Genomic DNA, 19,078 nt, shown 5'->3' with positions numbered 1-19,078 from the left:
CTCACACCCCAGAAGTGACTCGAACCCATACTCCCAGAAGCAACGCATCTGGTATGTACAAGACGCCTTAATCCACTTGACCATCACGACCGGACATAATGAGGTGATAGCCGAGGCTATTTGAACCACCCCACCGCCGGCACTCGGATAGTTATCTTGGGCATAGCATTTTACCAAATCACCTCATTCTTTGGGGCAACACGTGAGGAACACAAATGCGAACAAGCCTGAATGGTCCCCAGGACATATGCAACTGAAAACTCACACCCCAGAAGTGACTCGAACCCATACTCCCAGAAGCAACGCATCTGGTATGTACAAGACGCCTTAATCCACTTGACCATCACGACCGGACATAATGAGGTGATAGCCGAGGCTATTTGAACCACCCCACCGCCGGCACTCGGATAGTTATCTTGGGCATAGCATTTTACCAAATCACCTCATTCTTTGGGGCAACACGTGAGGAACACAAATGCGAACAAGCCTGAATGGTCCCCAGGACATATGCAACTGAAAACTCACACCCCAGAAGTGACTCGAACCCATACTCCCAGAAGCAACGCATCTGGTATGTACAAGACGCCTTAATCCACTTGACCATCACGACCGGACATAATGAGGTGATAGCCGAGGCTATTTGAACCACCCCACCGCCGGCACTCGGATAGTTATCTTGGGCATAGCATTTTACCAAATCACCTCATTCTTTGGGGCAACACGTGAGGAACACAAATGCGAACAAGCCTGAATGGTCCCCAGGACATATGCAACTGAAAACTCACACCCCAGAAGTGACTCGAACCCATACTCCCAGAAGCAACGCATCTGGTATGTACAAGACGCCTTAATCCACTTGACCATCACGACCGGACATAATGAGGTGATAGCCGAGGCTATTTGAACCACCCCACCGCCGGCACTCGGATAGTTATCTTGGGCATAGCATTTTACCAAATCACCTCATTCTTTGGGGCAACACGTGAGGAACACAAATGCGAACAAGCCTGAATGGTCCCCAGGACATATGCAACTGAAAACTCACACCCCAGAAGTGACTCGAACCCATACTCCCAGAAGCAACGCATCTGGTATGTACAAGACGCCTTAATCCACTTGACCATCACGACCGGACATAATGAGGTGATAGCCGAGGCTATTTGAACCACCCCACCGCCGGCACTCGGATAGTTATCTTGGGCATAGCAATGCTATGCCCAAGATAACTATCCGAGTGCCGGCGGTGGGGTGGTTCAAATAGCCTCGGCTATCACCTCATTATGTCCGGTCGTGATGGTCAAGTGGATTAAGGCGTCTTGTACATACCAGATGCGTTGCTTCTGGGAGTATGGGTTCGAGTCACTTCTGGGGTGTGAGTTTTCAGTTATATATATATATATATATATATATATATATATATATATATATATATATATATATTGCTTGTGACACACATGTCTATGTATGTATTAACACGATGTAATGAACGGGGTGAGAATAGCTTGAGCTACCTCATCCCTTTGTGTGTATTTTACCTCAATAAACTTATTTCAATTTCTATTTCAATTCAATTTCTCTTGATCCTTCTATATTGGAGCGGAGTCTTGAAGTGGGTAGAATATAGTTGTGCATTAATTGGCTGTTGGTTGCTGGTGCTGACTTTTTGATGTGTAATGCCTCGCAGATGTCAAGCCGCCTGCTATCGCTGTATCTATCGATGATTTCTGTGTTGTTTGTTAAGACTTCTCTGGTGATGGTCTGGTTGTGGGAAGAGATTATATGTTCCTTAATGGAGCCTTGTTGCAGTATTTACGGGCTATTCATGCCCGTGCCACCTCTTGGGTGGCTTAATCTTCATCAATCGAGAGCAGTACGTCCTAACCAGATGATGATATCCTGAACAGTTCATAAATAAAAGTAATTGCTGAACTCCAGTTATCTAATACTTATCATAAATGGTATAAAACCTTATCATAATCCAAGGGATTTGTAGATCAGTGTTTAAAGGGAATTCGGAAGTAATAATGATACAGCTGATGCCATCTGTTGGCAGATAAAAACACTATCAACTTGCTGGTCAATAGTAGCCATAAGATACAGCTTACGCCATCTGTTGACATCAAATTACACTTATAACAAATTACCCCACAAAATACAACTAACGCCATCTGTTGCTTTTCCAACACACTAAAATAGCCAAACAGCAACCCATAAGGCGGGTTGTTGTGCTCGGGTAGGAGGTTCCAAGCTCCGCCCACAAAAATGACATGGGGTGCATAATAAATAAAATGGTGGCATATCATTGGCAGAAACTCTTTGTTGACATTCACACAACAGCCAATTACAGGCTGTTGTGCTAACATTTACAATTACTTCAGCACAACAACTCGCCTTATGGGCCGCTGTTCAGCTATTGATAGTGCATGGGCGACTCAACAGATGTCGCTAGGTGTATTTTGAAGGGGGGTTTGTTTATAGTGTAATTTGATGTCAACAGATGGCATAAGCTGTATCTTATGGCTCCTGTTGAGGCTTGTTAATAGTGTTCTTTCCTGCCGATAGATGGCATCAGCTGTATTATTATTAATTCCGAATTCCCTTTAAACACTGATCTAAATCCCGGAGCTTAATGCCATACTGGTGTTCGGCAATTACTTTTTGTTCCTACTGCTTGAGGATATTAATTCAAATGTAAGGTTTTGAGGATAGGTAATGATGAGAGAGTTACAAGATATGAGTTAGATGGTGTTGAGATTGCGAAAGGGGAAGTTATGACTGGTAAGAATTTAAAGTCTTTCAGCTGATCTTGCACACCCGAGGTTACAGATGACTGAACAGTGCACAATACTGTGTACTGTGCAGTAAGATTCTACTTATCCTAGGTTGGAGCACCTTGCGTTGGGTGTCCTTGGATAGGTAATATTATTTACAATTCAGATCGATTTTGAGTGAAGACATACGAAATTTAAATTGAAATAAGTTTATTGAGGTAAAATACACACAAAGGGATGAGGTAGCTCAAGCTATTCTCACCCCGTTCAGTACATCATGTTAATACATACATAGACACTTCACAAACAATAAACATATTACCGAACATTCTGAGAGATAAACATATTCAGTATGGCCTAGTTAGTATAGTACTTGACATGCTAAGATTCATGGAATCTTGGTTAGCTAGGTACGAATCCTTCAGGGGTCAGGAGTTTTTGGGTCTATATATTAATATATATATATATATATATATATATATATATATATATATATATATATATATATATATATATATATATATATATATATATATATATATTTATGAATTATATGAACTGTACTGTTTTCTGTGCATTACCATTACTAAATCGTAATGTACATTACCATTTAGTACAGTTAATTAAATTACAATGCCATTTATTGTAAGCCTTAAAATTTGTTTATTTTCTAGCAGCAGTAGTAGGCAGCCATCAGTCTCAGGAGACTATGGAGTTGCGCTCCATTTATTTTAATTTATTTATTGATTTATTTATATACAAAAAGGTACATTGGGGTTAAGAGAGTACTTAGCAATGAAGATTTTACATTCTTATTAACCACTAACCCGCAAAGCGTTTCCATACCACATACATAATAATATATATTATTATCTTCTTTAACAGAAAGCCATAAACTAGATTGGTGTACGGAACGCTCACGATGACGTCATAAGCTTCTAGCAAATACCTTCCTGTGATTGGCTGTTGCAGGGAATGTCAACATTCTTTCTCTGAATGAAATGCAAACTAAGAAATACGTCTTTTTACACAACAACATCTTTGTTTTGTACCTGACAGAAATTCCCATCTAACTAAATAATGTAGTCCAATAAGAGGGCGGAGTATTGTGTATTCAATGTTATTTGTTTGAGGCAATCCCACCGATGACGTCACAAGTTAGGTAGCCAGGCCAATTTTCTATAACACTTGTTTTCTCCTACAATATTTAATTCTCAATTTATTAAGACTTAAATGATTATCAATTCACTTTTTGAAAATATTAAAGTTGAAGCAGAATGCCATCAGCAGGGCTGGTGTGCTGAACAAAGATGATTTATTAAATAGGTGGCACCTTTAGCTTCCTGTGATTGGCTGTTGTGTGAATGTCAACAAAAAATTTCTACCAATGACATGGAAGCACAACAACCCGCCTTATGGGCCGCTGTTCGGCTATTGATAGTGCATGGGCGACTCAACAGATGTCGCTAGGTGTATTTTGAAGGCTGGTGTGTTGATAGTGTAATTTGATGACAACAGATGGCATAAGCTGTATCTTATGGCTCTTGTTGAGGCTTGTTAATAGTGTTCTTTCCTGCCGATAGATGGCATCAGCTGTATTATTATTAATTCCGAATTTCATTTAAACACTGATCCCGTAGCTTATGATAAAGAGTTTAATACCATGCTGGATATAATTAGGTAACTGTTTAGTTTAGTTCATTTATTATGCACTTCATACCCATCTTGTGGGCGGTAGTGGAAAGGGTTACAGAGGCACATAATGGGCTCAGGGACTGAACCCCGCAATTCATTTAGCTAAGCAAGTTACAATCTTGATGAGCTAGTTACAAACTTTAATATAAGTCGTCACATCAACAATGGGTTCGAGATCGACCTCAAGTACAGGTTCTAAATTAAGCAACTGACATATGTGGAGAGCTAGTGTCACAATTGATATGTTTGTCCTGCACACCGCCCCCCATCCAGTGAGCAGCGGTGGATAGGTTACAATCACTCAGTTACTACCTACAGTTAGCAAACTGGGGATATTTGGCTAAAATTTCTGGTAGCAGATCATTTTGAATGAAATATTTACACATCGCTGGAACATTGGTTATAGAATTGTCTCTAAATTCACGTATCTTTTCTCTCTCTCTCTCTCTCTCTCTCTCTCTCTCTCTCTATATATATATATATATATATATATATATATATATATATATATATATATATATATATATATATCGTACCTAGTAAACAGAACGCACTTGTCAGCCTACTATGCAAGGCCCGATTTGCCTAATAAGCCAAGTTTTCATGAATTAATAGTTTTTTGACTACCTAACCTACCTAACCTAACCTAACTTTTTCGGCTACCTAACCTAACCTAACCTACAAAGATATGTTAGGTTAGGTTAGGTAGGGTTGGTTAGGTTCGGTCATATATCTACGTTAATTTTAACTCCAATAAAAAAAAATTGACCTCGTACATAATGAAATGGGTAGCTTTATCATTTCATAAGAAAAAAATTTTGAGAAAATATATTAATTCAGGAAAACTTGGCTTATTAGGCAAATCGGGCCTTGTATAGTAGGCTGAGAAGTGCGTTCTGGCTACTAGGTACGACATATATATATATATATATATATATATATATATATATATATATATATATATATATATATATATATATATATATATATATATATATATATATATATATAGTATATTTTGGTAGAATTCTTTCTTGTAAACATGCCCGTTCATGTTTAATAAATTTGCTATCATTTTAGTCCAGCATAGTTGAGGCAGTTAATAGTGGTAAGGATTGTGATGTTGTGTACCTTGACTTTAGCAAAGATTTTGATGTATGGTGTCTATTAATCTTGTTTAAATTACCAATCAACCTGTCAATGTAATCAATCAGAGCTTTAATATACCAATGTGCTTTAATATACTTACTAATCTCTCTCATCTCCTTTTTTTCTTGCAATGTATTTATCATTTTATTAATTCTGCTAGAATTTACCTACTTAAAATTATTTGTTAGATTAAGGACCTGCCCGAAACGCTGCGCGTACTAGTGGCTTTACAAGAGTGCAATTACTGTACTATGCTATGTATTCTCACAAACCCAATGTACCTTCTTGTATATAAATAAATAAATAAATAAATAAATAAATAAATAAAATAAATAAATACAGTGCCACATGTAAGACTGATTAAAAAGATAAAGGCTCATGGTATTGGGGGTGCTATATTAAGTTGGATTAGGGCATGGCTATACCAAAGGAAACGAAGAGTTAGTATAAATGGGGTTAAGTCAGTGTGGGAGGGTGTTAATTTTTGTGGGTGTGGGCCCTCAGGGCTCTGTCCTGGGACCTCTGTTGTTCCTGGTAACATTACCACTGCGCCACTTCAGTTCAGGAGTAACATTACCACTGCGCCACTTCAGTTCAGGAGTAACATTACCACTGCGCCACTTCAGTTCAGGAGTAACATTACCACTGCGCCACTTCAGTTCAGGAGTAACATTACCACTGCGCCACTTCAGTTCAGGAGTAACATTACCACTGCGCCACTTCAGTTCAAGAGTAACATTACCACTGCGCCACTTCAGTTCAGGAGTAACATTACCACTGCGCCACTTCAGTTCAGGAGTAACATTACCACTGCGCCACTTCAGTTCAGGAGTAACATTACCACTGCACCACCTCCGTCACTACAGAGGAAGGGGCGACGCTGGTCCACAACCTGCCGGAGACGCAGGAGGACAGCTGCGACAACATCGAGGCCTGTGAACTACGATGCACTGAGGAGGTAAGGATGCAAAAGGAATACACGCCGATAGCACTTATCACTATGCCACAGAAGTAATGCAAAGTAATTAACTTTCCGGTGTGATTAGACAAGGGGAAATCTGTCGTGAATCCTTCGCTTATTGCTATCTTTTAGCCATAATTAACCCTTGGACACCTCAATTATTCTAACCGCTGTCACCCTTATATCAGAACTTAGTAGGAAATACAACAAATAATAATTTGTTATTAATATTCAAATTCAAATGTTTATTCAGGTAAAGTACATACATGCAATTAAGGGGTGATACAAATATTGCTGAATTTATAGATAGAATTAGTACATACAATGCCTAAAGCCACTATTACGTAAAGAGTTTCGGGCAGATATATGATACATCGGGCATAATATATGACAGCTTCCTCTCAATCTCACGCTATACACACTATCTCAATCTGTTATACAAATACACCTTCTTTTCGTTGAAATCTACATTTCGTTTGATTATTTCTAAGATTTGGTTTGTTTTTTATTTTTAGGTCCCTCTTGTGAAACTGTCAGTGATTAGTGGATCTGACTCGAAGTGCCTTTTCGTCATCTATCAGCTGCTAGGTAATATTGTTGATTTGGCAGTTGTATCGTGCAATGCTTGCATTTTTCATATTAAAAATAGAAATAACAATAACAGTGAATTAATATGGAACTGGGAGATGAGCTGTGATAACATAAGAAGAACATAAGAACAAAGGCAACTGCAGAAGGCCTATTGGCCCATACGAGGCGCTCCTATCTATAACCACCCAATCCCACTCATATACATGTCCAACCCGCTAACTACAAAGTTGCTTCCTTAACGGATGTGTAATTGCAACTTTCAATAGATTTCAGGTTATGTCCTGGGTGTCAAGAAGCAGTTATTATTGTCCTTGTAGTCAGATTCAGTTATTATGAAGCAGTCTGGGGTTGACCCCGTCCTCTCAAACTAATAGGTTGCGGGTTTTCCGTTATTGTAACCAACGTTACAGCCAACTGTGAAAAGTAACGGGTCACTAATATCTACGTTTCCTACGCATCGGATTTGACAGGTTAGGAGGTTGGATTTTGTACGGAGTAGCAAATGAAGAGACCGGGCGGCAGTGGTGGCGCCAGAGGTGGCGTGGGAAAAGATTCGCTGGGGGGAGGGAGGGGGAAATTAGCAATCAGTAGATTTTGAGCGTCTGTGATGTAGAGCTCTCACTGTCCCGTCCACCAACAGCACCATTACCACCAGTACTAGCACTCCCACCATCAACATCACCTCCACCACCACCACCAGCAGCGCCACCACCACTACCACTCGCAGCACCACCACCACTACCACTCGCAGCACCACCACCACTACCACTCGCAGCACCACCACCACTACCACTCGCAGCACCACCACCACTACCACTCGCAGCACCACCACCACCACCGCCAGCAGTTCAACGATGGCGTCCCTGGCAGTTGTTCTTCTCCTCTGTGTCCTCGCCTCCCCGTGAGTCACCAATAACATTCTCTTTAGTTTAATTGGTTTACTATGGAGTTGTTAGCGTCATAAAATGAGTCTAGGAACTGGACTTGAATGTTTAAAATAAACAATTTAGTTTATGGTTAAGAGATAATTTCGTTCTGCATAACTATTTGTATAGTATAAACATTATTTCATACAGGACTTCAAAGTAATTAGCTAGTTATACATTGGTCTTATGTTCGGACAAATTGGTTGTTCAGCTGCGTCTCTGGTGTGCCCCTTACACATATCCAAGCATATGGATCACACTTTACCTTCAAAAGTACATATCCGCTTTGGAGAAAGTTCAACACAGGACGACAAAACTCACCCCAGAACTAAGTCGGCTTTCGCATCAGGAACGACTTAAGGGCCACATGCAGGACTAAAAACACATGACAAGGCTGATCTCATCCAGACCATTACAATACTGAACAAATTAGATATTATTCAGACCACTTTGTTTTTAAAAAAGAGAATAATTAAGCGAGTATAAGAGGTTCGTTGACCAGGTATCAATCAGACCAGACCACACACTAGAAGGTGAAGGGACAACGACGTTTCGGTCCGTCCTGGACCATTCACAATCGACTTGAGAATGGTCCAGGACGGACCGAAACGTCGTCGTCCCTTCACCTTCTAGTGTGTGGTCTGGTCAACATTCTTCAGCCACGTTATTGTGACTCATCGCCTGAATAAGAGGTTCCCAACAGGGTGTGGGGCGAGGCTGCGTGTGACTGCGGCACCTTCCTCAGCACGGACCAGTGGGTGCAACAGGTGGTCATTCTCAGGTCTACTCTCGTAGATAATTGCCACGCCTTCATCACCTGTAGGAGAGCGTGCATCGAGCAGGTGAGCTTCTGCGAGACTGAGTCGTCACAGGAATATTTATACGCAGGTTCAAGTTCAAGTTCAAGTATGTTTATTGAGACGAAAAAATACATCTCAAAGGGATAGAGTAGCTTAGGCTATTTCTACCCCCTCTACTTCAAGTCCCTCCAGGGGCGCACAAATTCAGTGAGTACAAATACACAAATAACAATACAAGAATCCCATTTAACATTGCAGGTTAATATAGTAAGCACAGCATATAAGTGTTAGACTCTTGGGGCAAAATTCTTGTAGCTCCTAGGTACACTGTCTATCATGTCATTATCACACATCCATATACGCAGGTTGATGGATAAACAATTAAGAGTGACATATTTCAATAAAAATCACCAGATTTTTTAGGCTAGTCAAGCAATATATTAAACATTTAACTGGTCGAAAAGTGGATTGTTGCACCCAAAAAAAAAAAGTTTTGCCTATAAATTTTGAAGAGGGTAGAGAGAGAGGAGGCAGCAACTAACCCTAATCTAAGCCTAGTTCAGAACATATATGAACTAAATTAGGCCTAGCGTATATTAGAACTAGGATTTTTTAAGCCTAGCATAGGCTAAGAGGTTGTATATAGTTACTATTAAATATTAATTTTACCATTTGGAGTATTCATATAGTACCAAATGTGAATATTTGTGAGGTACAAGAGTATATTGTGTATGTTTGACCAATACTTGTTATCATTTATATAAATTTTGCAAGTATTTACCTACTTATAAGTGTCTTAGATTAAGGACCTGCCCGAAACGCTGCGCGTACTAGTGGCTTTACAAGAATGTAATTGCTATGCTATGTATCCTCACAATCCTAATATACCTTCTTGTATATATATAAATAAATAAATAAATAAAAGCATTATAGTTTTTGGAGAATCAGTTGACTGATAACACCCATGTATCAGTACATCGTTATCAAACCCATCTATTATGTCAAACTTTCTTAAGTTGGCATCCACGACTTCATCAATTCCACAACTAATTAGACTATGGCCATCAGTTCCTGGAGGTGACAGGAGGAGGGAACCTGTCTCACCAGCTGGACGACGGGGAGACGGTTGGACAGCTGTTCTGTCGTGCTCTGAACGAGAGGGGAGACCCACACCTGCCCGCACACCTGGTACACCTCCTCCCTAGGGACTGGTAGTGTTGGTGTTGGACATATGTGTTGAGTTTTGTAGCGTTGTGGCATCCGTCACCTTATTGGTGGTGTCTGTGACTTATTTATTGTCTGTCTAACCACTTGGGCTGGACGGTAGAGCGACGGTAGAGCTTCTTACAGGTCGGAGTTCAATCACCCGACCGTCCAAGTGCTTGGGCACCATCCTTATCCCCCGTCTCCATCCGAAACCCTTATCCTGCCCCCCTTCCAAGCGCTATTTAGTCGTAATAGCTTGGCGCTTTCTCGTTAACGTTCCCTTCCCTTGTTTTATTGTCTCGTTTTGATGTGTTTAGTATATTAAATTTGTGTTTGTGGTATATATGGCTGTCACAATTTTGTATTTCTTAGGCTGGGTGAAACGAGGCATGTAAGGAGACGTATCCAAAGGTCTTGTTTGGCCCCGGCTTAAGGTCTCTGTTTAGGACTATTCAGAAGCCGGGACTCTACGGTGGTTTGTGGTAGTATTTGTGCTTGTGGGAAGCCTTAGGAGACATGGTGGTGGGTGATGATTGTGGTATAATGCAGGCGATGAGTCACAATAACGTGGCTGAAGTATGTTGACCAGACCACACACTAGAAATTGAAGGGACGACGACGTTTCGGTCCGTCCTGGACCATTCTCAAGTCGATTTTCAACACAATCGACTTGAGAATGGTCCAGGACGGACCGAAACGTCGTCGTCCCTTCAATTTCTAGTGTGTGGTCTGGTCAATATGGCATAATGTTTTGATATTGTCTTTTCTGTTTGTGTAGTGTTTGTGATGAGTAGTTTGTGTGGAGACTGTGATGAGTAGTTTGTGTGGAGACTGTGATGAGTAGTTTGTGTGGAGACTGTGATGAGTAGTTTGTGTGGAGACTGTGCTGAGTAGTTTGTGTGGAGACTGTGATGAGTAGTTTGTGTGGAGACTGTGATGAGTAGTTTGTGTGGAGACTGTGATGAATATTGTTTGTGGTGGTGGTTTTTGCCAAAGGCCCGTAAAGAGCATTTCAGTTCATTTATTTATTATTCACCCCATACGCCTCCCGTGGGCGGTGGTGGAAAGGTTACAGAGGCACATAATTAGCTCAGAGCGTCGTTAAGATTTCTGTCACTCATAAACATTTAAGTCTACACGAGAGGTAACTTAAGATCGTGTACACCGGTTCTCATAATTTACATAAACTTTCTAGCTTTTTCACATATAATTAATCTATTTACAGAACATTTTCAGCTCTCATTTGTTTAGAACCCAGCGCATAGGTTCGAATCCTAATCACGACTCTTGTAGAGTTTCTCATTTATGTTTTACGATAATGCAATTTCTCTGTGTATTCAGAAAAGTTTTGCAGGTGCACCTGTACATGAGTCTGTGCGAAGGACCGTGGGAGTACGCTGAAGTCAGTACTAGGGAGCCTCTTTGTTGCCTGGACGGTCAACACAGTTCCTGTCAAGCCTTCCCCCAGGGCAAGATGTCGACTATGCCTGTCCTTCAGCACGCCAGAGTGGTAGTACAAGCAGTCTATCATACTTCTAATATATGAGGCTACTGTGGGTGGGAGAAAAATGTGGAATATAGAATGTTTGCATGAAAGCTTTCTCGAAGCTTGGAATTGCATTACTTCGACTCGTCCTCGTCCAAGCTGCCATAAGGCAACCTGTCCTCCAGCCCGTCCTCCAAACAAAGGCCCAAAGTCCATTCCATGCACCCGCCTAACCCCCCTGTTTATGGATGAAAAACGGTTCATGAATGACAGATTTTGTTCGAACCACAACGCTGTAAATGTATCACCCACGTACTACAAATACAAATAATCGCCAACAGAACCTAACGTTAGAACCTAAACTTAGTTCAAAAGAACCTAAAGTGGTTGTGAGAAGAGACCATCTGGTGATGATCTCTCACAACCAGACCATCACCAGAGAAATCTTAACAAACAACACTGAAATCATCGATAGGTACAGCGATAGCAGGCGGCTTGACATCAGCGAGGCATTACACATCAAAAAGTCAACACCAGCAATCAACAGCCAATTAACGCACAACTATATTCTACCCACTTCAAGGCACCGTATGGGTCAATAGGCCCTCTGCAGTTATTTCCATTCTCATGTATCCACCTCACCGAATACCCACCTCACCCAAAATCAATACAAAGCAAGAGTTATGTCAAATGTTTCATACACAGTGTATCGAGTGTATCATAAGTAGTGTTAAGTGTAAACAAGTCTTTGAGAATGTAAGAAGCCCTTACGAAGCGCTTCTAGGCGCCATATCATTAATAAAAATGAATTTTGGAGAATTGATATTTCCATTACCACCGACAGTGAAGAAAAACATAAGAAATATTAAACAAATTCGTGTTAGAATTATTAATCTTACCTTTTCGGTCATATATATATATATATATATATATATATATATATATATATATATATATATATATATATATATATATATATATATATATATATATATATATATATTGGTGTATACTGGCAGCAGGTTTTCTTTCAAACATGTTTCATTGAATATGACCGCATATTCTGTATTTATTATTTTCTGGTTTAGGGCTTCTATCCCTCTAACTATTTTCTTAGCATCAGGGCTTAATTGGAATAGGAGTTCTGTTAGTGTTAATTAATAGGAGTTAATTGGAATAGGAGAACTCCTATTCCAATTAAGCCCTGATGCTAAGAAAATAGTTAGAGGGATAGAAGCCCTAAACCAGAAAATAATAAATACAGAATATGCGGTCATATTCAATGATATATATATATATATATATATATATATATATATATATATATATATATATATATATATATATATATATATATATATATATATAATATACCAGGCGTACCTGGTACCTTAACCACTTGACCAACCACTTGTTCCCATTTATGTTGCTCACGTGGCCCCACAAAGTGAGATGATTCGATGAAATAACTATGCCCAAGCTTACCACCAAGTGCCGTCGGGACGGTGGGGATATAGCTTCGGCTACCTATGACTTTTGTACGGTCACGGTTGGTCAAGTGGTTAAGGTAATTGAATTACTCCGACTAGGTAAACAAAAATTTTGAAAAAAGGTTTAGACCTCAGAGTAAGCCTCTTGGGCTTCTTAAAGTTTCAAGAAGCCGTTGAGTTGACTTTTGAGGCAAATGTTTGTAAGTTGGATTTTTCCGATGGTTTAAAACTCGACATGAATTTCTAAGTCTTTGATTTTTATAATATATCCTTTTGAAGGAGTATTTGGACTGTGTAAAGAGAGTATTGGAGAGCTCCAGAGGACTAGGCTCCCCAATATTTGTACCACGAGAGTACCATAAAGTGCTCAATAAGCCAATAATTACGGGCTTACCATAGCCCGTGCTGCTTGGAACTTTTTGTTCCAAGTAGCGAATCTTAAACAACAACAAGCCAATAATAGTTATTTCGCCAGATACAAATTACATCGTTCACAAGACGGATTTTAAAACTTACCTTGCACAACATGACTTTGCTGAGCCTCAGGGGCATGTTAACAGCATATATAGGCCCTCGGTAAAGCAATGGGGCCCCTACCCGGATGATAGACAGTAGGACCCTCTATCCAGATGACTGGCAATGGGCCCCCTACCCAGGTGACGTGCACTAGAGACCTCACCCAGATGATGGGAATTTGGTCCCCTAACCGAATGATGGGCATTGGGGCCCCTCTACCCAGATGATGGGCACCGGGACCCCCTACCCAGATGATGGGAATTAGGTCCCTTACACGGATGATGAGCAGTAGAACCCCCAACCCAGATGATGGGCACCGGGACCCCCTACCCAAATGATGGGCCCGGCCCGTCCGCTAAAATGCAGGACTATCCTCAAATTGTTATGCATAAATTATTTATGTTATAAATATAATTTGAGGAAGGAACTGAATCCCAGGCCTTTCCAGCAGGAGGTCGAGCAATTATCCACGCTGCCAAAAGATTTCTCATGAACAATATGACAGCATCAGGCCGAGCCTGAGCTACCAGCTCCTACCCATTTTTGACTTAATCAGCCATTTCACTGAATGCTTAGGTGATTCAGGTGACAATGGCCACTTGAACACACTGTTTGTTTACATGCAGACAATAAGTCAAAATAAAGGGGCAGAAAATTGGACACCCAACCCCACATCTGAAAATAAAACAGGTGAGGAATATTCGGTCTGTCCTGGACCATTATAAAGTCGTATAATGAGTTTATACTGGTCCAAAACGGACCCGAAACTGTGTCGTTTTCTTTAGGTTCAGACTGATGTGTTTTCTTTCATATGACTTCCAGCGGTCAGAGGGACGTGTTTATGTGACCTCTCATGAACTTTAAGTAAAAATAGCCACAAACGCCAACGCAGCAGCTTCCGGAAGCACTACAAGCAAGGGTGACGAGCTATTCTTGGCCAAGTTGAAGTTAAAGCCTCTGGAAAGCAATATTTGCGCGCGCACACACAGACAAGCTAGAAGGGTTTCTAATTCTAGGGATAAACATTGTCATCCTTCCCCAACCACTTGGGCTGGACAGTAGAGCAACGGTCTCGCTTCATGTCTGTCGGCGTTCAATCCCCGACCGTCCACAAGTGGTTGGGGCACCATTCCTTCCCCCCCCCCCCGTCCCATCCCAAGTCCTTATCCTGACCCCTTCCAAGGGCTATATAGTCGTAGTGGCTTGGCGTTTTACCCTGACAATTTCCTACCCTCTCATTCTTCCCTGTGTAGGATCAAGTGAATCTGTCACATAAGTGATTCTTCTAATTCTTGTGATTACCTTCGTCTTCCTTTTCGGCATAGGTTCAAGTATATATATGTCACACACAAAAGGAGTTTCAAATTCCTGCGATAAATATTCTTATGGCCCTGTATGATTAACCATTCTGCGAGATGGGGACTCGGTATCACTGCTATCTTATTCACTCTTGTGTTGATGATATCCTCATAATGTACCAAAAGTCTACTTTTTGACACATGTACTTCCTTTCATACAGTTTTTTTTTATTATTATTATTTACTACCAGCCTTTCATATAATCTAGGGCAGGTGCACAAAAGCAGATGTACCTAAATATGTTAATACAAAAATTGGCTTAAGATCGCTAATAATCATGACATCAATTATATTTTTCGCTGTCAAATTTGGGAATTTCAGCATTAAGCATATATCAGTTGATTACCGCCAGCAGCATAAGTCAACATTAGCCAGTGTCCCGCGAGCCTAAAATAATGTAAACAATGTAGCCTATCAATGATATTCACTCCTGTAGCCTATCTATGATGTCCAACCCTGGAATTATTTGCAGGGTTCTATGCTGCACCAGTATGGAACCCATTACCTAAAGAAACACGTGAAACTGAAAAGGGTCCAGAGATTTTTAACAAGTAAATGTAAACTGTTAGAAAAATTATTCATCCATGCCTGACCTATCAGCTGTCTATCAGCAAAATAAAGTAAAACTATCAGCAAAACTGTTCATAACCTGCGTCACTGTTGGATGGTTATTTTGAGGTTATCTTGGGATGATTTCGGGGCTTAGCATCCCCGCGGCCCGGTCCTTGACCAGGCCTAATTTATGTTACACATTCCCTAGGAAGCAGCCCGTAGCAGTTGTCTGTTTTACTGCTAGGCGAACAAGACATCAGGGTGAAAGAAACTCTGCCCATTTGTTTCCGCCTCCGACGGGAATCGAACCCGGAACATTATGAATACGAATCTCAAGCGCTGGTCACTCAGCCGTCAGGCCCCCCCCTGGAATGAGAACAAATTAAATAATTTAGAGATAACTATCACAATGTGCAAATAATTTACAAGTATTTTATTCAAGAGGGTCCATTAACCGAAATTTAAGCCTATTATCTCAGCTTCTTAAAACGGTAAATATTATATTTATTTATTTATTTATTTATATACAAGAAGGTACATTGGGTTTGTGAGAATACATAGCATAGTATTTACAATCTTGTAAAGCCACTAGTACGCGCAGCGTTTCGGGCAGATGAATGTGACTAATTTTATATCTATAAGATACACAAAGGATCAGATTACAGTAATTACTCAGTGGGTACAGAATTTTTATTTTTGTATATAAGTTATTAACTACGCGTACAAGTTAAGATAATGAGAGAATAGAGCTTTACATTTTTAGGGTAATACTTAATACAAGTTCATGACAAATGTAAATTATTTAGCTTAAAGATAATTAGGCCCGGTGCCCCTGAACCCACATGTCTAATTCTGCTTAATTAAACCAAATATGGAAGCTACGCAGGAACTGGCTTCATGACACCCAACAACCTATGGAGCTCAATATCCAAAACCAATGACATTTCGACGTCACCAGCATTGATTCGACGTCATCAACGTTGATTCAGTGTCGAATCAATGCAATTCCTGGATATTGCCTACTGAGAAGTCTCTTTGAGGCTAAGGATATGTAAGTGAGAGAAATAACAAGAGAGCAAATGCGATGAGGAGGATGTAGTTGGAAATAACCCCAGGAAGCTCTACGAGCTGTCAGCCGCCGGCAAGCCATCAGTCTTAGAGGTGGAACCGAACGGTCACCATCCTCGGTTCCTTGTCGACTTAAACCTGGAATCAAGAAGAGGAACTGAGACTTTATAAGGTAATTAACAACTCATCAGTTATATGGTTTTACTGTTGAAGCAGTTTTGTGTTTTAATTAGACAAATAGGAGCCGAGCGGACAGCACGCTGGACTTGTGATCCTGTGGTCCTGGGTTCGATCCCAGGCGCCGGCGAGAAACAATGGGCAGAGTTTCTTTCACCCTATGCCCCTGTTACCTAGTAGTAAAATAGGTACCTGGGTGTTAGTCAGCTGTCACGGGCTGCTTCCTGGGGGTGGAGGCCTGGTCGAGGACCGGGCCGCGGGGACACTAAAAAAAGCCCCGAAATCATCTCAAGATAACAGTTGTATTGTGTTGATTGTAAATTAAATTTATAAGGTCGCGTCGGGGACAGGAAGCCGGCGGTTTCCCACTGGCCAATTACTGTTCTTCCCTATTATGCAAACGGCAACAGTTGCCAAACTTCCGGGAAGCTGTTTACTGCTAGGCTAACAAGTGAATGGGAACGTTTCCAATCGTTTCTGTCCTGACCGGGGATCGAACCCGTAACCCTCGGTTGTGAATTGGGGACGTAGACCACTATACTGCAGCACCCTCACTAAAAGCTAATGGTTGCTAGGAAGTTTGTGATAACTAAACAGAGAAAAATGATTATATGAATGCAACAGAGATAAAACATTCACAAGTGGACTAGATGTGAAGAGAGATGTACCTAATAAAATTATTATTATAATTGAGAAATTTACTACAATACCGGAGTGTGTGAATAAAGATGAAGAAAAGGCCCTGTTGTGTAAGTGCATTAAATTACACAAATTTTACATAGTATGAAATTAACCCGTATTTTCAGATGAACCTACATCCTTTATCAAGGTAGTGTAAACAATATATTAACAGTACATTGTTTACAGCAGCACCTTGAGCTTCATCCGAAAATTCGGTTTAATAATGCACTTGCTCAAGTATTGGGTCTTTTCTTTACCTCATTATTATTATTATTATTATTATTATTATTATTATTATTATTATTATTATTATTATTATTATTATTATTATTATTATTATTATTTAATAAGTGGTAGCGTATGCGACTGGCAATGATATATAGGATCGCGCCCACCTATATCCTAGTGGATTTTCTCATTGTTATTATTATTATTTTTATTATTTTGTTATTATTATTATTATTATTATTATTATATTGGAAGACCTTTGTCTGAATACTTGGTTACTGTGTCTAAAAATATGCGCAGGTCTGAGAGGCAAGAATTATTTTTATCAGAACTATATTGCGTTGATTTCACAAAGTTGGTTACTGAGAATCCTTTAGGCTTCTCGCCATGAGATTGCAGATATGCGAGATCAAATTAATCGGACGGTAGTTTTCTGCTGCTTCTCTTTCTGCCTTTTTTGGCAGAAAGATATTGAAAGATTTTTTTTGGCAGATATTTTGCCATATCTGCCTTCCCGGGCAGATATTTCCTTAAAAAAGGAATGATATTTGCATATTTTCAATCATAGGGGAACTATCACTTGATCCAGAGATTTTGTGAAATGGAGTTTCAGTGGTAGACATAGTTAAGCTGTTAGTTGCTTAATGATTTTAGACTGAAATTCCGTCCCCACCTGGAGCTTTTGAATCTTTCAGTTTGTCAATGCGTTTCCTGATTATATGACGTGTTATGGGGCTATCTCTTAATTCGCTCTCTCCACTTGCTTCAAACATGTGGGTATGTTTTCTACTCTCTAGGGTGAGTGCTGATGTATTGTATTAGTGAATATGAATACACTAAACTCTCTAGTGTGAGTGCTGATGTATTGTATTAGTGAATATGAATACACTAAACTCTCTAGGGTGAGTGCTGATGTATTGTATTAGTGAATATGAATACACTAAACTCTCTAGTGTATTTATTCGGTGATAACTGTCCTTTTATCTTTCAATTATAAGTCGGCTAGCCTTATCTTTTAGGAGTCTTCCGAGTTTTTTATTTTGGTCTTAATTCTTATATAGGCATAGACTGTGTGTAACTTCATATTTTCATTTATGTTTTCAACAAGAAGTAAATACAGCAAATATTGCCCGAAACGCTGTACGTATTAGTGCCTTTAGGCATAGTATTTATATATATATATATATATATATATATATATATATATATATATATATATATATATATATATATATATATATATATATATATATATATATATATATATATATATAAACATTTATTTATTTATTATTATAGACATCATTACGCAATATATATTTGTATAAATGATTCACACGAGAGATATAGGTATTAACAAGTTTGTATTAATGTATTTATTACTTTATTACAATAGTTATTGGTTTATGCAGACTAGGATGGA

General features: G+C 39.7%; 1 protein-coding gene across 1 annotated transcript; it reads left to right on the top strand.

Annotated features, from left to right (window-relative positions):
* Window positions 1-7,746: 7,746 nt before the first annotated feature.
* On the top strand, window positions 7,747-12,404 carry LOC123774426 (uncharacterized). The gene is made up of 4 exons (XM_045768725.2): window positions 7,747-8,068; window positions 8,797-8,935; window positions 9,962-10,081; window positions 11,454-12,404. The coding sequence occupies exons 1-4, from the start codon at window positions 8,022-8,024 to the stop codon at window positions 11,643-11,645; spliced, it is 498 nt and encodes a 165-aa protein (XP_045624681.2). The 5' UTR covers window positions 7,747-8,021; the 3' UTR covers window positions 11,646-12,404.
* Window positions 12,405-19,078: the final 6,674 nt, after the last annotated feature.

Source organism: Procambarus clarkii, chromosome 61, assembly GCF_040958095.1.
Source record: "Procambarus clarkii isolate CNS0578487 chromosome 61, FALCON_Pclarkii_2.0, whole genome shotgun sequence".
In the NCBI taxonomy this organism is placed as follows: domain Eukaryota; kingdom Metazoa; phylum Arthropoda; class Malacostraca; order Decapoda; family Cambaridae; genus Procambarus; species Procambarus clarkii.
The sequence above is the reverse complement of the archived record's forward strand: the minus strand, read 5'-3'. Positions and strand labels throughout refer to the sequence as shown.

What these genes read in the sequence shown, in the direction of transcription:
- LOC123774426 (XM_045768725.2), top strand. Translation starts at nt 8,022, where the DNA reads ATGGCGTCCCTGGCAGTTGTTCTTCTCCTCTGTGTCCTCGCCTCCCC. An exon ending in GGAGAGCGTGCATCGAGCAG is followed by an intron (nt 8,936 to 9,961) that starts GTGAGCTTCTGC and finishes TATGGCCATCAG; the next exon opens with TTCCTGGAGGTGACAGGAGG. An exon ending in CACACCTGCCCGCACACCTG is followed by an intron (nt 10,082 to 11,453) that starts GTACACCTCCTC and finishes AAAGTTTTGCAG; the next exon opens with GTGCACCTGTACATGAGTCT.